At 43.4% G+C, this 24,441-nt stretch overlaps 2 protein-coding genes across 6 annotated transcripts in view; both read right to left on the bottom strand.

Annotated features, from left to right (window-relative positions):
• mreg (melanoregulin) overlaps positions 1 to 6,676 on the bottom strand; it is a 7,801-nt gene extending 1,125 nt beyond the window's left edge. The window contains exons 1-4 of the mRNA XM_059638865.1: positions 6,475 to 6,676; positions 4,159 to 4,318; positions 1,292 to 1,382; positions 840 to 1,000 (exon numbers count right to left, since the gene is read on the bottom strand). Of these exons, the coding sequence (XP_059494848.1) occupies positions 840 to 1,000; positions 1,292 to 1,382; positions 4,159 to 4,318; positions 6,475 to 6,557 (495 nt within the window). The 5' untranslated portion in view covers positions 6,558 to 6,676. The remainder of the gene's footprint in view (positions 1 to 839; positions 1,001 to 1,291; positions 1,383 to 4,158; positions 4,319 to 6,474) is intronic.
• A 277-nt stretch (positions 6,677 to 6,953) lies between these two features.
• stard3 (StAR-related lipid transfer (START) domain containing 3) overlaps positions 6,954 to 24,441 on the bottom strand; it is a 40,554-nt gene continuing 23,066 nt past the window's right edge. For 4 of the 5 annotated variants that reach the window (XM_048560607.2, XM_059638632.1, XM_048560611.2 and 1 more), the window contains 6 exons: positions 23,569 to 23,631; positions 20,917 to 21,012; positions 19,922 to 20,001; positions 18,652 to 18,756; positions 15,314 to 15,407; positions 6,954 to 14,163 (listed from right to left, as the gene is read on the bottom strand). In XM_048560607.2, the coding sequence (XP_048416564.2) occupies positions 14,053 to 14,163; positions 15,314 to 15,407; positions 18,652 to 18,756; positions 19,922 to 20,001; positions 20,917 to 21,012; positions 23,569 to 23,631 (549 nt within the window). In that variant the 3' untranslated portion in view covers positions 6,954 to 14,052. The remainder of the gene's footprint in view (positions 14,164 to 15,313; positions 15,408 to 18,651; positions 18,757 to 19,921; positions 20,002 to 20,916; positions 21,013 to 23,568; positions 23,632 to 24,441) is intronic. The other variant, XM_059638633.1, reaches the window with a different exon arrangement.

Raw genomic sequence — 24,441 nt, 5'->3', positions numbered from 1 at the left:
TGTAGAGGGAGCCGCACCGGGTACAGTGGATGCGGTATACCACATTGGCAGATGTGCAGGTGAACTTCTGCTTAATGTGGAATGTCATCTTGGGGTCTGGGATAGGGGTGAGGGAGGAGGTGTGGGGGCAAGTGTAGCATTTCCTGCGGTTGCAGGGGAAGGTGCCGGGTGTGGTGGGGTTGGAGGGCAGTGTGGAGCAATTCAACCAGTCCACACTTACCATGTTCCCAGACTAAACTAGTCCCACCTGCCTGCATTTGGCCCACATCCCTCCAAACATTTCCTATTCATGAACTTATCCAAATGTCTTTTAATTGTTGTAACGGTACCTGCATCCACCACTTTCTCTCACAGTTCATTCCACACAGGTTGCCCCTCATGTCCCTTTTAAATCTTCCACCTCTCCCAGTCATAACCAACTCACTGCCTTATTAGTTACTGGTTATAAGGGACATTCTCTGCTACTGAACACAGGATCTCGGTGTGTTGACATTGAAAGAGGCAGAATGAACTGATTTGAACTTGTTCAAAGAAAGAACCAGCAGACCCAATGTGCCGAATGTTATCCTAGTCATAAAGCTTATTGGTTTTTAACAGTTGGATTGTTCCAAAAAGTCTTGACTCAGTCTGGTTTGGATTTCACAATGTCACATCCAAAATTGAATCTTTCGTTTAATCTCTGCCTCCTCTTCACTACCCCCAATCTTTCCACATTTCCCATCCCGTCCACTCACTATCACCCCTCACCTCCCTATTTCCCTTCACTCCATCTTCCTGCTATTCTCATCACCCACATCTCCCTCTCACCCACCCTCACACTCACCATCATTGTCACCTACCAGAACAAAGATGTATCTCTCTGCTGGCATTTTGTTTTCAAATATTGAGGTTTCTTGAGCCAGGACATCCAGCAGTTTCTTTGCCTGGGGAGCATTTCGCATACTGCTGTATGAGGTTGCAGATGTCACATTCAGAAGCATTTCAGACTCTGCATGAAAACCTGGAGAGAACACATTCACCAAGAGTGGGATTATAACACAACATTGCAGCACATTACCCATTCTGACTGGATAGGATTGAAAGGAATCAGGGTCTGACAGAGTTATAGGAAACAGAGAAATGGGAGATTAAAGAAAAAGTGGGAAGGGACAATGATAGAGTAAGAGAGAGGTTTGGGAAGGAGCATCCGGGGGGCAGGAGAGAGGAGCTGGAAAGAGGGAGGGGGGGAGCTGGAAAGGATTTATGGGAAAGGTAGAGGAATTTTCTCTTCAGCTAAGAGCACTTTAATTACCCAGGTTTTCTAAAATTATCTTCCATTTCCCCAGTACGTCTCTGCGTTCCTGGCGAACTGCGTGAATGTCAAAGCTGAGGCGACGGTAACCCTAGGAGAGAGGAGTCAGGGTTAGAACAGACATAGAACATTACAGCACAGTACAGGCCCTTCGGCCCAGAATGTTGTGCCAACCTGTCATACCGATCTCAAGCCCATCCAACCTACACTATTCCATGTACATCCATATGCTTATCCAATGACGACTTAAATGTACCTAAAGTTGGCAAATCTACTACCATTGCAGGCAAAGCGTTCCATTCCCTTACTACTCTCTGAGTAAAGAAACTACCTCTGACATTTGTCCTATATCTTTCACCCCTCAATTTAAAGCTGTGCCCCCTCGTGCTCGCCGTCACCATCCTAGGAAAAGGGCTCTCCCTATCCACCCTATCTAAACCTCTGATTATTTTATATGTTTCAATTAAGTCACCTCTCAACCTTCTTCTCTCTAACGAAAACAGCCTCAAGTCCCTCAGCCTTTCCTCGTAAGACCTTCCCTCCATACCAGGCAACATCCTAGTAAATCTCCTCTGCACCCTTTCCAAAGCTTCCACATCCTTCTTATAATGCGGTGACCAGAACTGTACACAATACTCCAAGTGCGGCCGCACCAGAGTTTTGTACAGCTTCACCATAACCTCTTGGTTCCGGAACTCGATCCCTCTATTAATAAAAGCTAAAACACTGTATGCCTTCTTAACAGCCCTGTCAACCTGGGTGGCAACTTTCAAGGATCTGTGTACATGGACATCGAGATCTCTCTGCTCATCTACACTACTAAGAATCTTACCATTAGCCCTGTACTTTGCCTTCCAGTTACTCCTACCAAAGTGCATCACCTCACACTTGTCTGCATTAAACTCCATTTGCCACCTCTCAGCCCAGCTCTGCAGCTTATCTATGTCTCTCTGCAACCTAATAGAACAACTGCAATATGCTCCGTGGCTGTTCACCATGGTTAGATCATTCTACTAACGCTGTCTGTGATACTATATTGAAAGAAATAAATGTAATGACCTCAAGGCCCTCTGGGAAAAGGAGAGCCTGAATCCTGTTGAGTTGTTCCCTCAGCAGACTGTCAAAGTCATTCGGCGTAATGCCTTTGCCAGAACCTTCCAACAAATGGCAAGGCATTACTTGGCCTCTGGTGAGAAGGGCACTGCCCATCAGCTCCTTCACGTTTGCCCAGACTCTCTGTGCCACTGTACACAGCCTGTGCTGAGGAAAAGACTATCGTTCATCTCCTTCTGTAACATGCCTTTGCAAAGAATGTCTGAGGAGAGGTGCAAGATAATAAAATGTGAGGCTGGATGAACACAGCAGGCCAAGCAGCATCTCAGGAGCACAAAAGCTGACGTTTCAGGCCTAGACCCTTCATCAGAGGCTCTCTGATGAAGGGTCTAGGCCCGAAACGTCAGCTTTTGTGCTCCTGAGATGCTGCTTGGCCTGCTGTGTTCATCCAGCCTCACATTTTATTATCTTGGAATTCTTCAGCATCTGCAGTTCCCATTATCTCTGAGGAGAGGTGCAGTGGTTTTTGTCCAGGTTTGTTCTGAGCAGCTCCGTGACACAGGATTCTGCTCGATGGGATATTCTCCGGGATACACAATGAGATAAACATTAACTGTGCTTGTAGGGCCAGCAACTCAGTGCAAGAGATTCTTTGGTCTGTCTGAAGCTTTTTGGTCTTCCAGAGCAAGGAGTTGACCCTGATTGAGTGTTGCAAACTGGCACATTCCAAGGTCCAGGGCTACATGTTGAGGGATGCACTAAAGCTTGGGCCAGCTGCTGCCAATGCACAGTGGGGAAAGTATATGTGCATGTCTATGTGGATATTGGTGCTTGAATCTGTTTTGGCAAGTCTGCAAAAGTATAATGTGGATCTGTTCAGTTATCAGACAGAAAAACAAAGTTGCTGGAAAAGCTCAGCAGGTCTGGCAGCATCTGTGGAGGAGAAATCAGAGCTAACGTTTCAGCTCTGGTGGCCCTTCCTCAGAACCGAGGACTCAGTTATCAGACACTCTTGGTCCCTCAAAATGGATATAATAATTTCCTGCCTAAGTTGCAAGACTGTCACTGCGTCAAAATCCTGCAATTCCTTCCCTAAGGGCTTGTGGGTCAACCTACAGCATGTGGATTGCAGCAGTTCACTCAGACCTTCTCAAATGGCTACTAGAGATGGGCAATAAATGCTGACCCAGCCAGGGATGCCCCATGTCTCATGTGATAAAAAAAAATAGAGAATACCTTTGCCTTGCGGATGCAGAGAAGCTCCGGGATATGTCAACATTTCAATTCTTTTGTTTGTCTTTTCCTCTGCAAAAACTGTACAGAACTGATTTAGAACCTTTCTATATACTTACAGATGATTTGTTTATGAATGAAGTCTATTTTTGAAATAAAAAATGAAACAAAATAAAATCAAATACAACTTGGATATACTCAGACTAAGGGGCAGTCTATCACTTCCAGCCTCAGCGACCCATCTCAACTCCTAGATCCACTTTTATTTAAAATTGTCATCCTGATTTTCAAATTCCTCCATGGCCTCATCCTCCCTGCACCAACCCAGCAAACCCAAGGCCTCAACTCTACACTCTCCCATCCTTGACCTTTTGTATAGACAGCTTCCCTTCAACTCACCCAGTGCGACTGCACCTTGACCTGCTTGGACCCTACCTAAACCTTTTGAACCACTTACCTCCCTCCCCAGCTCCTCCTCATGCTGTATTTGTGAAATGTCTTGGGATCTGTGTGTTAAAATCATTCAATGAATGTATTTTGGTGTCAGATGTAAAAGTGAAGTTAACTGACTCACAGCTCACCTGAGACCCCCTCCGTGTCTTGGCCCGCTTCTGCAGCAAGTTGTAAAGTTCCCGGTCATCATCCCTCTCCATGTGGGATGTATCATGGGGTTCACTCCACAAATTTGCTTGTTCTGATCTCCTGCGCTGAGCTTCCTGAGCAAAGTAGAGCAATGTGTCACTGTTCACACAAGAGACAAACCAATTAGTCACTCATAACCTTCTCTATTTGGTTTACAGAAGAATACCTGTACAAAAGGGTCACACATCATTTACAAAAGAACATTAGAACAAAAGGTATAGTGTAGAAAAGCATGGGAGTGTTAGTGAGCCTTTCTATAAATGGATGGTAGGTCTATTTTAAGAAGAATGTGAATGGATTAGACAGAACAGAAAAGCATTATGAAAATGGTTCTAGGGTGGAGAGATTTTAGTAACGAGGATATTTTGAAGAAGCTGAAGTTGCTTTCCTCTGGCAAGAAGGTTAAGAGGAAGTTTGATAGCAGTTTTAAAAATAACAAGGGGTCTAGAAGATAGGAAGAAACTGTTCCAACTGGTAAAGGCTAGAGAACTGGAGGGCTTGATTGGAAGTGTTTACATAACCTGCATTCTTTTGCCAATAAGGAACATCCTTTCTAGGTAGTGCGCTGTTTGGATCAGAATGCACTGCCTGAGTGTATGATAGAGATAGACTCAATCATGGATTTCTGAAGGGAATTGGATAAATGACCAGAATGTAGGGAAAATGCAACAGGTGGGGGTCATGAATTGCCTCATTGAAGTGCAGCATTATCAGAATGGGCTGAATGGCTTCTGTTTGTGCTGTAAGCATTCTGTGATTGAGAACTCTCCACAAATTAGTCTCACTGCTGAGCAAAGTTGGTTGCTGGATAGTTCAGATTAACTTTAAAGAATGACTGTTGATCACAATTTATAGAGAAGGTTGGGATGTGAAAGGTACATGCCAAATCTTGTGGATGCCGCCAATGAAAATGAGGTTTGAAATGATCACAGAAGAGGACCGCGGTAGAATTCAGAAAAATGTTAACTTCCTTGCAAAATAGACAATTGTGTCAATGACAAATGAAGTTCAATGAGTTAAGTGTGTGGTAGTATATTTTGATTGGAAGAATGAAGAGGCCATTTAATTTTTGAAAAATAAGTATCTGCTGGGTAGAGGACACATTAGTGACAGGTTAATGAACAAATAAAATGCTGGCGATGATTACAGTAAAGAAACTGAACTGAAAAACAAAGAAGTTACATTAAATTTGTACAGAACCTAAATTTGACCTGAAGTACTGTGAATAGTTCCGGTCTTCATATTATGAAAAAGGACATCAACATGTGGGAAAAGTTGCAAACAATAACTGATACAAATTACACCAGAACAGATAGCTTATAACTACAGGAAAGAACAAACAGCCTAGGACTGTTCTCTGGAAAAGAAAAAAATGAACGGGGTCCTGTTGTATTTTTGATGAAAGATTTTTGAATGGGTTAAACTTTTTTTTAAAATTCCACTTTCTGACAAATCCAGTACCAGGGCCAATAAAAATAAGTCGTTGACTAATAAATCCAAATGGGAGTTCAGGAGAAACAGCTTTAAAAAGCAAATGGTTGAGAAGATGGAGCTCATCCCACAGCATGTGGTGAGGATGAATAATATTGATATATTTAACAGGAAACTACATAAATAAATGAGGGGGAAAGGAATACTTGGGTATATCACAGAAGTTGCTGGAAAAGGTAAGCAGGTCTGGCAGCATCTGTGAAGAAAAATCACAGGTAACGTTTTGGCTCTAGTCACCCTTCCTACAGACCTGCTGGGTCAATTGGCTTGTTTCAGTGCAGTAAATAACTTGAAAGACTTAATACTAAATTGCTGATCTTAACTAGAGCAGAAAAAGGAGCTTCAATTGATCTCATCATCTTGGACAGGGAGGTGGAATAAAACAGCATTTCTTCTGCTGATATAATCTGACTTTACTCAATCTGATCTCACTTCATCCAAGCCAATACAACCTATCCTACTTGGACTAATAAAGCACTACACAACCTCACCATGAAAGTAATCTAACCCCATTGGCACCAAGCAGTTCAAAATAAACCCAGATAACCCCTGCCTCTCACACGAGAATGCTTCCATCTCCTCCATTAGAAACCTTAAGAACCCATTTGCCCAAATGCTTTGTAATGAAGCAATGGCTAGATACAAGCCACCAATTATTAAATTAGGTTCTTTGTTGATTGTTTATTCCATTTCACCTCTCTAACCACAGCAAATTCGCAGCTGGAAATCTTGCAAGTAAATCAGAATTTCTTTGTAGTTTTTACCTGATGATTGGAGTCTTTTCTTCTGGTTCATCTCCTTTGCAGCAAGAACAGCATATGCGATAAAATATATTCCTGTCTCCCATTTCAATATTTAAATCTTAGTCAGACCACACAAGCATAGACATTCAGCAATTGGAAGCAAATATGCCAGAGATGGGAATTCGAGTAGTTCAGAAATTAGCCTGAGATCAAGGTTTTTGTCATTAGTGATACTCCTTAGTTTCTAAAGATGGTCTGTATAATATTAAATGCATGGATTATGTGAATATTTTCTGTTCAGAGGATCAAGTCATGGGTGGTCATGTGAAGGTTGTGATGATTAATTCTCCCCTCCAGCCAAACAAAGAAACACAAAGCACATTGAGAGATTTAATGAAAACAGGCTCAATGTAATGGCTCACATTGAAAATTTCAGTCATGATGTGGAGATGCCAGTGTCGGACTGGGGTGGACAAAATCAGAAGTCACACAACACCAGGTTAAAGGCCAGCAGGTTTATTTGAAATCACACATGCTTCTGGAGTTGCAGTGAGAGAGAACACAGTTTACAGGCGGAGAGATCAAAAGATCATACAACTGGTCTGAGTGGAGTGTCATATCATAAGTCTCTGTGGGTGACCAAGAGTGTTAGGTGGTGAGTAAAGTGTTAAGAAAGTCACTGTCAGTGATGTGCTGTCATGACAATCAAGCAGAGCCACAGGAATACACAAAAGGTGACATCTCAGGTCAGACACTGAATTGTAGGTGTGAGGCCTTGTTCAGAATCTGTCTTAGAGTTTTAACCTGGAATCAGGCTGGTTTTATTCCGAAAGCAGGAATTTATAATTTATATAAATAAACCTTTTGGTCTATAACCTGGTGTTGTGTGACTTCTGACTTCAAAACTGCAGTGAATAATACTGACAGAACGCTTGAATATTACAAAAACATTACTGGACAAAAATCAAAAGAAAAATAATCAGGAACAAACTATCTGTATTTGAGATTGGCAGTCAGTATAGTTGTGATTTCTGAAAGCTGGGCACTGCTTCTGCGTACTGGCTCAATATTTGCCCTTTACCACTGGATGTGCATAATGCTGTCACAGTTTATTTCTTTTGTCTTGGATTGTTGGATAGTTCAAAACAATTGCTAGGCCACCATACACAGCAGTTACAAATCTACCCATGTTCCCTGCAGCTTTGGAAAGAATAAATTGTAGATACGCCAGAATAATATCTGAACTACAAGCATTGCATTATGAGTGGAAGTTACAAAAACTGGTACTCTTTTAATTTAAAAGGTTAAGGGGTGATGTAAGCAAACTTTACAAATAGCTAAGGGAAAAGATAGTGTTGATAAACAATATTTACGCTGGTCGGGAATCTACAATGCAAAACACTTAGTTCCAAATGTCTACCACTCCCTGTGAATATGTTCTGCAGACTGCAATTAAAAATTTACATTGTGTTAACTTTCATAATTAAATTGGTAGATCTTGTCATCCAAACTGATTGAAGAACATCAACTCTCACAACAACCTGGTCTTAACATCGACTAGAAACTGAACTGCAACAACCTCATAATCTGAGTAGCTACAATGTCCGGTCACAAGTTAGGAATTCCGCAGCAACTGACTTCCTTTCTGTCTCCCCAAAGCCTGTCCACAATCTACAAGGCACAAGTCAGGAGTGAGATGGAATACATCCCAATTGCTTTCGGCTCCAACAACATTCAAGAAGCCCAACACTATCCAGGACAAAGCAGTCCACTGGACTGGTACCATATCCATCACCAACATTCACTCACTTCAGCACCATTTCACAATGGGGCAATGTGTACTGTGTACCAAGGTTCCTTAGTCAGCACCTTCCAAAACCCTTCATCTCTACCACTTGAAAGAACAAGAACAGCAGATACATGGGTACACTTCCACCATTTCCCCTCCAAGCCACTCACCATCCTGACTTTGAACTAATTTGCCATTCCTTCAGTGTCACTGGGTCAAAATCCTGGATCTCCCTTCCTAACAGCATTACGGGTGCTCTTACACTCAACAATTGCAGTGGTTCAAGAAAGTAGCTCACCGCTAAAATCTCTAGGGAAACCAGGGACGGGCAATAAATATTGGACTGGCCAGCAATGTTACATTCCTTTAAGAAACAACACAAACAGAGGGGTAAGGGTAGATATACAGAGTTAGGTTGCAGATCAGCCATGATCTGATCGAATGGCAGAAGAAGTTTAAGGGGCTAAATCGTTTCCCCTTGTTGCTCTGAATAATTAGCTCTGATTTTGGTTCTGCACAACTCATTTTAAACATCCTTCCTTTTTAGTCTTGCTCCAGAATTGGGAAATCTGCAGCCCAACAATTTAATTTTATCACTAACTTTAACCAGCACTTCCACAGTTTAATGATTCTACCACACCCTTATTTACAAATAACTTGTGGTTGCGACCCACTCAATTATTTGCCAATTACTTTATCAGCCTCAATTCTCCCTTTCTTTCTTCACAATGAATCTTGGCAGTGTTCTCCTGTTTCCTGAGCACTTTGCCATAGGTAAATCCTTAAATACTTTCTGTATCAGCGGAATACTAATAATAAGGCCAATGACATCCAGCTGTCGCCCAGGTGATCAGAATAAAGACAAGTGCCCACTACGGACTACTTTGGGAGCTCGATACTACTGCTGAGAATACAATTGTTTTTTAAACTGTGGCAACTGCACCCCCAGTCCCAACAATGTGGACTCTGTTCTGTCCGTCAGTGGGGTGTTATTTAAAAGTCAGGCTATTGAAATGGAAGCATTTTCAGAGAATCTCATGATTCTAACCACAATTTGTCGTGATTTTTAAATGATTTGCCTTTTGATTGCAGCAGTAAGTGAGTGTTAGTGCTTGAATCTGTTTTGCCAAGTCTTGATTTAAAAGCTCATGTTTATTATTTATGTAAAGACATGCATCTCCAGAAAAAAGACCAGTCTGTTGTTTGCAACATGAAGTTTTAACAAGTAGCTTTAAACAACAGATGACTGGAACTGGAAGGTCAAAAAGAGGAAGAAGATAGGCCCAGATAGCAAGTCACCCAGCAGTAACTGGCAGATAGAGGGATAGGTGAACAAGGGGCTCAGTGCCGCCAAAACTCAGATTAACAAACCATTCAATTATCTGGGTAATGTGAGGCAGTAGTAGGTGCAAACCAGCTTCGAGTTATGCATCAACTGAGTAGCCCTGCCATAGTCACTATTTGAATCAGAGCAGGAGACAACAGCAGTAGAGACTGATGTCATGTTTCTGTTATATCATCTACACTCAGCTAGCTATTTTTAACTCTTCTCTCCCACTTTAGCACCACCAAAGGGGGAGATGGTTCATAGTGGTAGTGTCTTCGGACAAGTAGTGCAGACACCCAGACTAATGTTCCAGGAACATGGGTTCAAATCCCATCATGGTGAAATTTGAATTCAGTACAAATCTGGAATTGAAAGCTGGTCTAATGACAACGTTTGGCAATTGTAGTAAAACTCATCTGGTTTATTAATGACCCTTTAGAAAGGAAATGTACCATCCTTATTTTACTTAGAAACTATGGCTAGAACCAGGTCATTTATTTATCCATCACATGGAAAGCATACCCCTCACATGTTCCTCTCCCCAAGCCCCTGCCAACTCCACCCTACCACCATCCATTTTTCTAAAGGTTTGAAACATTAACTCTGTTTCTCTCTTCATAGGTACCACTTGAACTGCTAAATATTTAAAACATCATGCAGTTTTTTTCCTGGCCAACATGAGACTCCAGGCCCAGTGCAATGTGGCTTTCTCAGAACTGCTCTCTGGGCAACGAATGTTGGACTAGCCAGTGATGTTAACACCCAATGAACTGAATACTGGAATACTGTCCTGCGTGTATTCTATATTTCAAGGTTACTCATTTTAACTTTGGAATTTGAGCATTCAATGTCAAGTGCCACAATGATGCCACCCGAAGGTTGCAGGAACAGCAACTCATATTCCGCTTGGGAACCCTGCAGCCCAATGGTATCAATGTGGACTTCACCAGCTTCAAAATCTCCCCTTCCCCCAACGCATCCCAAAACCAGCACAGTTCGTCCCCTACCCCCACTGCACCACACAACCAGCCCAGCTCTTCCCCTCCACCCACTGCATCCCAAAACCAGTCCAACCTGTCTCTGCCTCCCTAACCTGTTCTTCCTCTCACCCATCCCTTCCTCCCACCCCAAGCTGCACCTCCATTTCCTACCTACTAACCTCATCCCACCTCCTTGACCTGTCCGTCTTCCCTGGACTGACCTATCCCCTCCCTACCTCCCTCCCAACCTATACTCTCCTCTCCACCTATCTTCTTTTCTCTCCATCTTCGGTCTGCCTCCCCCTCTCTCCCTATTTATTCCAGAACCTTCACCCCATCCCCCTCTCTGATTAAGGGTCTAGGCCCAAAACGTCAGCTTTTGTGCTCCTGAGATGCTGCTGGGCCTGCTGTGTTCATCCAGCCTCACATTTTATTATCTTTGTCAAAGGAGGACCTGATCAAATTCTCTGCGATCCTTCACAATTATTTCCTGACAGCAAAAGTTGCTGGTCGGAAGTAGCTGGATCAGAAGAAGGGTTAGATTTGCTCTTTCTCCTGTGCTGTGATGATGTTCATTCTTTCACAGAATAATATCTTACCCGGAGCCAATATTCATGGAAGCAAATGGCTGTTACTTTAGTCAGAAACATCCATTGGAATAAAGCTGGGCTGAGGCCACGCGGACATTTATCCAAAACACGAGAAGCATCCCCCTTCAATATTCATACCCGCCTTTATTCTCCAGTCCTAATTAAAGATCTGAAATATTAATTCTTTCTCTCTTTTAAAAGATGCTGCCTGGCCTCATTGAGTACACTTAAGACTGAGATAGATAGGTTCTTAATTAACGCAGGGTTCAAGGGTTATGGGGAGAAAGCAGGAGAATGAGGTTGAGGAGCTTATCAGCTATGATCGAATGGTAGAGTAGACTCGATGGGTCAAATGGCCTAATTTCTGCTGCATGTTTTTATTTCTACTTCAGATTTCTAACATTGATAAACATCTGGTTTTATTTCTTTTTCCTTCAGCTACTTGCTGCATTGTTCTTCAGTATTGACTAGGACTTTGGTTGTGCATTTTGCACTTTCCACAGACCTTTTGTAAAACCACTTGTTCCAGTTCTAATAGATAATAGGTGCAGGAGTAGGCCATTCGGCCCTTCGAGCCAGCACCACCATTCATTGTGATCATGGCTGATCATCCACAATCAGTATCCTGTTCCTGCCTTATCCCCATAACCCTTGATTCCACTATCTTTAAGAGCTCTATCCATCTCTAATGTTAATCTTCAGTTAATCCAGAAGTAATGTGGAGACAAACTAAGCTCCTGTACTTTGTGGAATTCCCTGTTTGCTGGTGCTGGAATGTTAACTGTATAAAATATGGTAGGTCAGGGTGAAGAAACCATTGATATTGAGAAAACTGAAATAAATTCAAAGCTTGCACATGACACAAAATTGAAAAATGCAGTGAAAATAGTGTCAGAGTTCAAGAGGGCCAGCTGGACTGGAGTAATGGGCAAATAGGTGGAAATGGAATGCATGCATTTTTGATAGGAAGATATCAATATAAACTCAGTGCAACAATTTCAAAGGTGATGCAGAAACAGAAAGACCTGGGAGTGTAAGTACAGACTTATTCCTGAAGTGCTATGATAAATTGAAATGCCTATTGAAAAGGCTCTTCGCATTTTTAGCTTTTCAAAAGTGAGGCATAGAATATGAAAGCATAGAAATTACGCTACACCACTATGAGACATTAATCAATGTCCAATTCTGGATCTACGTTAGAAAACTGTCGAGATCATAAAGAAGATGCAGAAAAGATTCACTAGAAAGGTACGAGAAATGACAGTCTTCAGTTACCTGAAGGGTCCTTAAAGAAAATTAAGGGACGATTTCATAAAGGTGTTCAAAAACACACTGCAAAGAAATCAATACCAAAAAGGATGAGATTTAAGATATTTAGCAAAAAACACAGGCAACATAATAACGGTCTCTACACAGGGTTGTTGAGATCCTGAATACACTTCCTGCAAAGGCAGTGGAAGCAGGTTCAATATTAACTTTCAAAAAGGAGCTGGAAAAATACATTAAGAGGAAGTAATTGCAGGGTTATATGCAAGAAGCAGTATGGTGGATTTTAATTTGGTAACCCCTTTAAAGAGCCAGTATCGGCACAATGGACAGGGTGGCCTTCTGATTTTGTGATGGGGTTGAGTAAGGTTAGATTACAGCTCTGTTAAGATGACTTTGGACAACAGAAAAGTATTTTTTTTCCCCACTATCAGGCTTTCCATACAGTTTTCAGGCAGAAGGATGGCACAGCATTTACCTCTAATTAAAAAAAAAGTCAATTTTATGGTTTTATTCTAATTTACCATTTTTTTTAGCTTTTAGTATACAGTCCAGCCATGGGAAAGGATGTTTTATCCTTAATCAGGTCAGTGCAGGAACCTTGGGATGAAATTGGAGTATGTCGAGAATTTGGGATCTGGCAATCAAGTAGAGGCTGGATGAGGAATTAACAGGGTTAATCATGAGAAAACAACCACATGTCTATTAGACAGTCCCTCATCTGCACAGTGCAACAATTACATTTTTACATGCAGCCATGATTGCTGACAGTGCTTTTCCAGGTAATGTAGAGTAATAGTTGATCATACGATATCTCATCCTTCCTGAAGGCAGAGACGATTGTCACATACAGATGCCATTCATGATAACCTCCCTCCAGTCCCTCACTCCAGTGTATGGCACCAGGATATTACACCCAGAGGGCCTCATATTTGATCCTTCAGCTGTAAACCACTTATTTGATAGAGAGTCATCAATAATTAATTCCAGCTGTTTCTCCAACTAAGGCCCAGAGTAGAACATGGGATCGGCAGGATGGCACGATGTTCCTGGCCTCTGGAGCTCATATCTAGGCTGGATGTTGCAATGGCCCATTGAGCTACAGCAGAGGCTGTTATCTACTATTAAAAACAATTTTCATTTATCTAATTCCGAGAAATGAGAATAAACAATCCCTGTCACAAAAGGAACCACGGCACAAGCTGATGAGAAACAGCAATGCAGCAGCTCACCTCCACCTGCATCAACTAATAGCACCTCGTGAATGCAGCAAATATTTTCGGCCTCACAGCACTCAGCGACCTGTACTGTATCAGAGAACCACAAAGCTGTCATCAAACAGTAATATTCGTTTCAAAATGTAAAACTTTCATAGCAGGCGGATTGTACACTGTGAGAATTAAACAACATAATACAAAAAATGGCATAATACAAAAAATAAAAACATTCATTATTGTATCTCAATTCCTTTGGGTCTTCGTGTGATACTTCAATCAGGGAAGCCATATGAAGAGTAACTTTTAAAACAATCTTTCAGAGATTAGTACAGAGGTGATTAGATGCTGCGACAGTCTGTAAGTTGATCCTGGTTTGTGATAGCTCACTTGTGACATGGTGTTTTCTATGATGTGACGCTTTATGCTGCAGTCAGTAATGTGCTGCTTCCCTTATCTCACTGATTCGCTGCCTCAGGTGTGCAATGAACTCGAACATGGTGGCTGCGAGACTCTGCTGGATCAGGTATTGGGGCAGCCGGCCCTGCTCAAGAAACAGACACAAAGTTACAGCCCAACACTGGGAAGAAACTGAACTAGATAGCACAAACTAAATCAAACAGGACCTGTTGCACTAAATGCACAAAAATGAAACACAATCCCAGCATCTCACCTGTTGTGCATGGTCAATGCAGTTGGAGAGAAGCCCGTGATAGCTTTTAAATTAATAAATAATATTAAATGGTAAAGGAATGTTGAGAGAAGAGGGAGTTGCAGGGCTGAAGCACAATGGCTAACCCGCTGTTGCCCGGAAAAACACATACTAGTTAAAACTAGTAAGCCAGAGAGAGGGAGATGGGATGTCTCTCAAAATACTTGAAGACAAGAGGAAAAAACATCACGCCTTCCAAAATTGCCAGGAAAATTATGGCAGTGGCATCTGCCAGGGGAGTATGAGGCCCCAGAGGGCTGGGAAGGAGGCTGCTTGGTGGGGTATGGAAAGGGATATTGCAAAGGAGAGAACATTTTCAAATCTGTCAACAAAAGGAACACACAACTATGTGTCAGCCAGGAAATCTAAGGTAAGAATCCCTTGAAAATTAACACAGAATTTCTAGCTTTTGGTCCATGATAGGGACATAAGAGAGGCAGGGAGAAAAGCATGGAGTGGGACAGTGAAAGAGTGGAGGGGCAGGAAGGGAAGGGGCAAGTGGTGATGAGACAAAGACATTTCCCTTTTTAGGGAACACAGAGTGCCAGAACATTGGCTACTTTGGAAACAATCATTAACACAACATGTTTCCATTTCATGTTGCTACTTTCTGGTATCCCTCTGTCAGCATTCATGCTCCAAGTAGGAACGTGACCCACAAGCTGGCCTTGCTCTTTGCCTGTCAGCCTGCGGAAGGTCCTTCTCATTCCCATATGTTCATTCCTTATGTCCCCTCACTCACGAGCAGTACACACTGCATTAGGAACCCCACATCTGAAGAAAGTAATGTGGAAGTCACCTTACTGTTTAGGTTTGATTTTCACCAAACTAAGGAAAATGCCTCACGTTTCCAAACATTTGAAAGGGTCATCTAGCCTCTAGACAAATCCATATAGTTTGCCCTCTGCTGTAAGAATTGAACACTTCCCTGTCCCTGGCAGCGTCGATCAAGTAAACCTTTTCCTCAACTTTTAATACTTGCCTTCAAATCTGTATTTAGTATCCAAAGAAAGGTGCAGGCTCTGGGGTTCTGAGGACATTTCAGTACCACAAACCCTCCAGGCCCATTCTCGCCTCTGTAAGAGATTTAAAGGGATCAGTTTACCGACAGAGTAAAATATGGAAGAAAATGCAGGCACAAAGCAGCACCACCACCTGCTGTACAGTAAAGGCATATCAGGATAAAGCTTAGATAACAACGTGAGAGGCTGGATGAACACAGCAGGCCCAGCAACATCGCAGGAGCAGGAAAGCTGACGTTTCGGGGTCTAGACCCTTCATCAAGATGGGGATGGGGAGAGGGTTCTGGAATAAATAGGGAGAGAGGGGGAGGTGGACCGAAGATGGAGAGAAGATAGGTGGAGAGGAGAGTACAGGTGGGGAGGTAGGGAGGGGATAGGTCAGTCCAGGGAAGACGGACAGGTCAAGGAGGTGGGATGAGGTTAGTAGGTAGGAGATGGAGGTGTGGCTTGGGGTGGGAGGAAGGGATGGGTGAGAGGAAGAACAGGTTGGGGAGGCAGAGACAGGTTGGACTGGTTTAGGGATGCAGTGGGTGGGGGGGAAGAGCTGGGCTGGTTGTGTGGTGCAGTGGGGGGAGGGGATGAACTGGGCTGGTTTTGGGATGCAGTGGGGGAAGGGGAGATTTTGAAGCTTGTGAAGTCCACATTGATACCATTGGGCTGCAGGGTTCCCAAGCGGAATATGAGTTGCTGTTCCTGCAACCTTCGCGTGGCATCATTGTGGCAGTGCAGGAGGCCCATGACGGACATGTCATCTAAGGAATGGGAGGGGGAGTGGAAATGGTTTGTGACTGGAAGGTGCAGTTGTTTGTTGCGAACCGAGCGGAGGTGTTCTGCAAAGCAGTCCCCAAGCCTCCGCTGGGTTTCCCAAATGTAGAGGAAGCCACACCAGGTACAATGGATACAATATACCACATTGGCAGATGTGCAGGTGAATATCTGATTGATATGGAAAGTCATCTTGGGGCCTGGGATGGGGGTGAGCAAGGAGGTGTGGGGGTGAGGGAGGAGGTGTGGGGGCAAGTGTAGCACTTCCTGCGGTTGCAGGGGAAGGTGCCGGGTGTGGTGGGGTTGGAGGGGAGTGTGGAGTGGACAAGGGAGTCGCGGAGAGAGTGGTCTCTCCGGAAGGCAGACAAGGGTGGGGATGGAAAAATGTCTTGGGTTGTGGGGTCGGATTGTAGATGGCGGAAGTGTCGGAGGATGATGCGTTGTATCCGGAGGTTGGTGGGGTGGTATGTGAGAACGAGGGGGATCCTCTGGGGGCAGTTGTGGCGGGGACGGGGTGTGAGGGATGTTTTGTGGGAAACGCGGGAGACGTGGTCAAGGGCATTCTCGACCACTGCGGGGGGAAAGTTGTGGTCCTTGAAGAACGTGGACATCTGGGATGTGCGGGAGTGGAATGCCTCATCCTGGGAGCAGATGCGGCGGAGGCAGAGGAATTGGGAATAGGGGATGGGATTTTTGCAGGAGGGCGAGTGGGAGGAGGTGTATTCTAGGTAGCTGTGGGAGTCGGTGGGCTTGAAATGGACATCAGTTACAAGCTGGTTGCCTGAGATGGAGACTGAGAGGTCCAGGAAGGTGAGGGATGTGCTGGAGATGGCCCAGGTGAACTGAAGGTTGGGGTGGAAGGTGTTGGTGAAGTGGATGAACTGTTCGAGCTCCTCTGGGGAGCAAGAGGTGGCGCCGATACAGTCATCAACATAACAGAGGAAGAGGTGGGGTTTGGGGCCTGTGTAGGTGTGGAAGAGGGACTGTTCCACGCAACCTACAAAGAGGCAGGCATAGCTGGGGCCCATGCGGGTGCCCATGGCCACCCCCTTTGTCTGTAGGAAGTGGGAGGAGTCAAAAGAGAAGTTTTTGAGAGCTGTGCAGGTGAACATCTGCTTGACATGGAAGGTCAACTTGGGGCTCCATTGTACCCGGTGTGGCTTCCTCTACATTGGGGAAACCAAGCGGAGGCTTGGGGACCGCTTTGCAGTACACCTCCGCTCAGTTCGCAACAAACAACTGCACCTCCCAGTCGCAAACCATTTCCACTCCCCCTCCCATTCTCTAGATGACATGTCCATCATGGGCCTCCTGCAGTGCCACAATGATACCACCCAAAGGTTACAGGAACAGCAACTCATATTCCGCTTGGGAACCCTGCAGACTAATGGTATCAATGTGGACTTCACCAGTTTCAAAATCTCCCCTTCCCCTACTGCATCCCAAAACCAGCCCAGTTCATCCCCTCCCCCCACTGCATCCCAAAACCAGTCCAGCCTGTCTCTGCCTCCCTAACCTGTTCTTCCTCTCACCCATCCCTTCCTCCCACCTCAAGCCGCACCTCCATTTCCTACCTACCACCTCATCCCGCCTCCTTGACCTGTCCGTCTTCCCTGGACTGACCTATCTCCTCCCTACCTCCCCACCTACACTCTCTCCACCTATCTTCTTTACTCTCCATCTTCGGTCCACCTCCCCCTCTCTCCCTATTTATTCCAGTTACCTCTCCCCATCCCCCTCTCTGATGAAGGGTCTAGGCCCGAAGTATCTGCTTTTGTGCTCCTGAGATGCTGTTTGGCCTGCTGTGTTCATCCAGCTCCACACTTTGTTATCTTGGATTCTCCAGCATCTGCAGTTCCCATTATCACTCAGGATAAAGCTTTCTTCTTAATCCCGCTCTACACTGGAATATATTATACTATTCCACATTAAGGGAGATTTTAAACAGCTACAGAGTTTCTGACAGCCTCATTCTCCTTTTGTCAACACTCCTGCTGGGGTTCAGTGTTTCTCATTAAGTTTTCATTAGTGAATTAACTTCATCCTGAGTTCAGTTGCTGGGAGAACAGGGAAAGGTGCAAATGTTTCTTTAAAGACAACGCATGTTTCTTAAAGAGAAAAATCACACTGCTGCTAATATTGCTGATCACTTTGCCCCAGCATTCTTCACTCCAGTCTGTTTACAGTGCTGTCATCGTATCCTCCCTTGCCCAGTCTGTGTACAGCACTGTTTCTATATCCTTCACTCTCTTAGTCTACGCACTTTCTCTAGATCTCGCTGCTTTGATGCCCACTTGTTCTGCTAGTTCCCAGTCCAGTTCCTCCCAATAGCTGCAGGGAGCTCAGGGTTTTTCATTGTGTGTTGAACAGGTCAGCTTACTGACCAACAGTACAATGCAACATTGTTCCACACGTCATTCCATCAGATAAGTTTAAAGTGTTATCCCATTCCACCCTGACATAGTTTCAATGGTCCTATTCTCTTTCTCCAATATAGCATCTGGTGCCCTGGTTTTATTCAGCTGCCTCGTACCTGACATACTTGTTCTGTGGAGGTCTGGAGTCATGAGTGGTTGACATACCAGAAGAAATATACATCTCTTTCTTCCTCTCAATACGACGCACGTTCACAAAGTCCCTGCAAATTGATCATCACCATTACATATTAGGGAATGATCATATCATGTGTTTTACAGAAACAAAATGAGAAATATCAGAGTCACAACTTTTGGAAAATTTTCCAGTGCTGTTGCACTGCACGGAAGCCATTGTTCAACCTCAGCACAATGAAAGCAGTCAACACAAGCCAGGAGATTGAAAACCTGGGCACCTGTCCCTTTAAAAGTGGCCTGATCAGCAGCATTGCTGGTTTGCTAGTTAAGTAGTGTCTGAGCAGCAGATACTGTCCTGGTCTGCATGAAGTCAGTGCCCCTGGCTAAGACAGGGAACAAAAATCAGATGAGGTTTATGTTTGTGACTTTCTGTCCACTGACCTCTGATAGAAAGTGTATGCCCATGCCCACTTTGGAGAAGGAGAAAGTTGGCATTTGCTGTGATGCATCTTGCAGTTGAAAACGGTTCCAACATGGAAATTGAAAGAACTATGAATGCTGTAAATCAGGAACAGAATCTTCCTCTGATGAAGGGTCACTGGATCTGAAATGTTAACTCTGATTTTTCTTCATAGATGCTGCCAGACCTGCTGAGCTTTTCCAGCAGAGTCTGTTTTTGTTCAGAGTTCCGACATGGATTTGAAATATAAAAACTGTTGGTTGAACTGTAAATACCTGAAACTAACTTCACCAGAAAACTGAAAATGAAATTTAAAAATGTACCTGGGCAGAATCACCTTATTCTGCTGCACTAAACAATGCTCCACTCCTCCTGCCAAGTGGAGACTATTCCTTCATACTCCTGACTTGTACCTCGCAGACAGTGGTCAAGCTTTGGCAAGTCACAAGGAAAGTTAGGAATCTGAGCCTCTGGCCTGTTCTTGTAGCTGTATAGTATTTATGCAGTTGGTACACTTCAGCTTCTGGTCAATAGTAACACCTGAATGTTTCGGTGGGAGCTTCAACAATGGTAACATCATTGAATGTCAAATTGTGATTGTTAGATTATTTCTTATTGGAAATGGTCATTACTTGGTACACAATGATCAGACCAAACATGAATATTGTCCAGGTCTTGCTGCATATGGGCTCAAATTGCCTAATTATTTGAGAACCTACAAATAGACTTGACGTTATGCAATCAGCAAATAGCTGACACAAAAGACGATGTACAAATTTTTCAATCCTGACCTGGGAGAAACGACTCCTCCTGCAGCTCCTGCCGAAACATCATAGGTGATTATAGTGTTATCATCAATTCGTTGGAGAACCTGTAAGAACCAGGATTGTCAATTACTGCTCTTGTTCCCATCAAATCAGACAATTAAAATGCTGAATGAGGTACATTGTTAAACACTGCACTTGGGGGGTGGGGCGGGGCAGATTCAAATAAACCTCATTTAGGCTGACTTTGAAATCTGGGTAACATGCAAGTAATTTTCCCACTTCACAAAAGGATTTTATTGATCAGTAACTATCAAACTTTTACTCAAAAGACACTTGCATAACAGTGACAACCAGCATATGTGGAACTGATACCGCAGACAAGATTCATGTGGATGGAATGGCCTCACAGTGGGGTAGAGACCATATCCCCAGTGAGAATCACAATCTGTGTGAACCAAACCTCAGGGAGAGTCAGTGTGTGTGAGACTGTACCCAAGTGAGACTCAAGGCGTGTGGGACCAATATCCCAGTGACAGTCAGCGTGTGTGGGGGATCCATACTAGAGTGCGAGTCAGCATGTATGGGGAACTGTATCCCAGTGAGACAGGGTGTGTGTGTGGGATAATGTCCCAGTGAGTGTTGTGACAAACCCCAAAGAGGATAAATACCAGTAGGACTGTATACTTGAAAGAAAATGAAGTCAAACTGCCATCGTAGTAGGCGTTGAAAGTATAATAATGAATGAAAGGTAACTTTGATCAAGGATGTGGGTGTTAACATCCTAGTTAACAAAACCCGAGACCCAAAACTATCTCAGCCTCATTCAGTCATCTGCCCAAGTCCACGACACCTTTCATTACAGAAAGCACCGCTCAGTAGTTTATGAATTCTTGATGATTGGCACAGTTTCCCTCCATTCCCATTGCTTTGGAAAGCTAGTACGGATTAGATACTCTCAGCTGCATCGCACTGCAATTAAACATTTCCAGGAGAACTGTGATTTCAGATAACAGGAGTACCTGGCAAACAGTAACTGTTTTGTTCCACATGACTAGTTTCTCAGGTTGAAGAATAACCTCTTGATATATCAGCTCAGGAGGGCATTGCAGGAGTGTCTGAAGAAGAACCACATGTTAACATGGACACTACAACCTCCCAGGTTCAGGTATGTGGACACAGGGAAGGCTTACCTGAACCTGGACACATCATGAAAGTTGTCAAGCAAATCCAACTGTACTTGCCACTGACCCAGGAACTGACCTCTGTGCTGTTGCACTCTGACCAACGCGGAGTGTAAAAAAGGCTGAACCTGGGATTGCTCCACTCCACAAATCCAGCTCACACCAAAGTGTGGCTCATTTGGGAACTGTAGAGTTTGGTGCGAAATACACACCCCCACCTGACAGGAATGCTCCAAATAATTGTATTTTATATGAGTTTCGAATGACGGAACTGTAAACACCAATAGCACCAAACCAAATATAGAACATGGTTAGATATAACATAAAGTGTCCTCTGCTCTTTTAAATGGAGAGTACAGCTACCTCTACCCTTTAAGATAACAAGATCGTAAGAAATAGGAACAGATGTAGACCATTTAACCCCTTCTGACTTGTGTTTAACTAATTTGGAGTTTTGTTTGGAGAGATAACAGACAGAGCTGATGACAACAATATTGTCAATGTGGTGTACATGAGTTCCCAAAAAGTGTTTGATACAGAGCCACACAACAGACATGAAAAAAGCTGTAGCTCACAGAATGAATGGGGCAGTAGCACTGTGGACATAAGATTGGCTGAGCGATGAGATACAGAGTAATGATTAATCAATGTGTTTGGGCTCGAGGAACATTTGTAGCAGAGCTCCCCAGAAGTCATTGATGGTACCGTTACTTTTCCACTAATATGTAATCACACTAACGTTGGTGTAGAAAGGACAAATTCAAAATTTGTAGCTGATGCAAAAGTTCGAAGCATTGTAAACCGTGAGCAGCACATGGTAAATATGCAGAAGGTCATTGACAAGTTGGTGCATTGGGCAGATAAGTGGCATTTAGAGTTTTATACAGAGCGTGCAGTGACACATTTTCACTGAAAGAACATGGAAACAAAATATAAAACAAAGGGTATTATCCTAACAGGTGTGCAGGAAAAAAGACAGCTGGATAAGTCATTGAAGTAGGAGGACAGGTGGACTGCATGGTTAATAAAGCATACAATATCCTCCACTTTATGAAGAAGGTAACAGATTACAGGAACAAGAATATGCCGAACTTGTATGAGACATTAATTAGACCTCAGCTGGACTACTGTGTACAGTTCTGGGTGCCCCACTGTAGGAAGGATGTGAATGCATTGTAGAGCCTGCAAAGAAATATATGAGAATGATTTCAAAGATGAAACTCTTCAGTTATGACTGTTTTCCAAGGAGAGAAGGTTAAGCAAAATCTGATTGAAGTTTTCACAATCACGAGGGAGCTGTACAATGGATAATGTAAAACTGCTCACTCTCATAAAAAGAATGAAAATGAGAGGGCACAAAAGCAAATGTGATATGAGAAAAAAGATTTTCACATTGCAAGTAGTTGGGTTACAGGAAAGCGTGGCCTGGAAGTGTGAGGACACAGAGAGTCAGTACAGAAACAATGTTTGAACAGCCTCAGAGTAAGGTTTCCTTACACTGTCCTCATTGGACATTTCCAGCACAGCAAGGGGTTAGATATAAAACACCCTCTGCTCTTTTAAACTGAAAGTAAGCTGAAGGTGAAGGTTCCTTTACATTGTATCCTCCAAATCCTTTAAGAACTGGTATAGCACAGGGTTAGCTACAATAAAAAAGCTCCCTTTACGATATCCTCATTAAACACTCCAGGACAGCTACAGTTTGGGGTTAGATACATTGTGAGACTCTAGATTAGTACATTCGCAGTGTGTCTTCAATCTGTCACTGAACCGGTGAGAGGATTTTTCATTTCCACATCAGTCACGCCTTGGTTGTTCTGAACAAGTGTCCCTCTTTTGTGCTGAGTCATTTACTCTGAAAGCTGAAACCTATTAAGCAAATTTCACAGAAGACTTCAATCCTAGAAGCCTGCCTGTTTTGAGATCAAAGCCTGCAGCCAAGGTCAACGTCTCAAAAATTGAATTGTCCAGTACCACAGGATTATTCCAGCTGCAAATCCTGCATTCTATGTCCATGTTCACCCCACAGCTCTGTCTTAGGGTTACAACCTTCTGCTCTGCACTCACCCAAAGTTCTCCCTCTTCCTCAGTTTTGAGCATGTTGATTTAGCTCACGGAGACCATATGAGGAAATCGGGATGATTGAGAGAGTGCTTCTGAAATGTGAGCAAGGAAGGAATTGAGGCTTGCAGTTCCTTTGGAAGCAAATGCTACCAACAACAAATTCACTCATTGCTTACAGGACCAAGATCAACTTTGCAACTGCAGTCCAATGACAGATTTGGAAGGGAATAGCTTTCTTTATTAATTCTGCACAGATGGACTGGAGTCAGTCTGTTTGTACAGTGAAATGGAAAATGTTGCTGAATTGTTCATGTTGAATATTTTATGTTTCAATATTTTCTTCCTCGAGTAAATTCCCTTTGCTCAGGCAGGGAGCCCCATCCTATCCTGAGCCACATCACTGTGCTTCAGCATCAAAGTTCTTACCTTTAGAATGAAGCTCCTGCCATGATATGGGATTTCAAATGTGTAAACAACATCATTGTACTCCTGTAACAGAGATCCCAGATTAGCAAGATTCTTCAATACTCAATACAATCCCACTGGAAGCAATTTCAGAATGGGAGCTCAAGTAGGTTCTATGCAACCTACAAACCTCAGTGATCAATCAGCAATCATTCTCTGAATGGGCTGTGAAGTCACTTGGAGCAAGCCCGAGTGCACAAGACAGAAAAGCAGCTAAGTACCACATTGGCTTCCAGATTCGAATCCTGAACAGCTTTGTCCTGGGAGTTTCACCACCACAAAGCAGAGAAATCATTCACAACCAGGATTACAGGTACTTGACAGTTAATGAGAGGTTGCAAACTAATTGAAGTGTTCAGATCAATTCCTCACAGAACAAACAACAAAATCAACAAAGGTGCGCCCTGATTTCTGATCCTCATTTTTTTGGGTGAACATAGGTTCCCTTTGGATCACTCTCAGAGCCATTGGAACTGGATGAATCTTCACCAACACCATGGTGGTCACAGTGGAGAAGCTGCACGGGTGCTGTGTGGCTAGCAACATGCTCAGGAAGTTGCTGCATGTCTGCAGAATTTGAGGGCAGAAGGGGCAGGAACATATTTAAACACAAACAATGGAACAGTTCCAAGTGTTTAAACTGTTCCACTAGAAAATAAAATGTTCCAACTTAACAGGTGGGTCTTTGTTTAGAACATTAGTATTCATGATTCTGCTGCCATTAGTAAATGACATTTCACTACACGTATGCCCTGGATTGGGTCTGTATTCTCACAGTTCAAAATACCACTTTGGAAACCTCAATCTTTTATCAGTTAGATCTGTAAGTGCTCT

Source organism: Stegostoma tigrinum, chromosome 31 (assembly GCF_030684315.1).
Source record: "Stegostoma tigrinum isolate sSteTig4 chromosome 31, sSteTig4.hap1, whole genome shotgun sequence".
NCBI lineage: Eukaryota > Metazoa > Chordata > Chondrichthyes > Orectolobiformes > Stegostomatidae > Stegostoma > Stegostoma tigrinum.
Note: the sequence above shows the minus strand (reverse complement) of the source record. Positions and strands in the feature narration are given on the sequence as shown.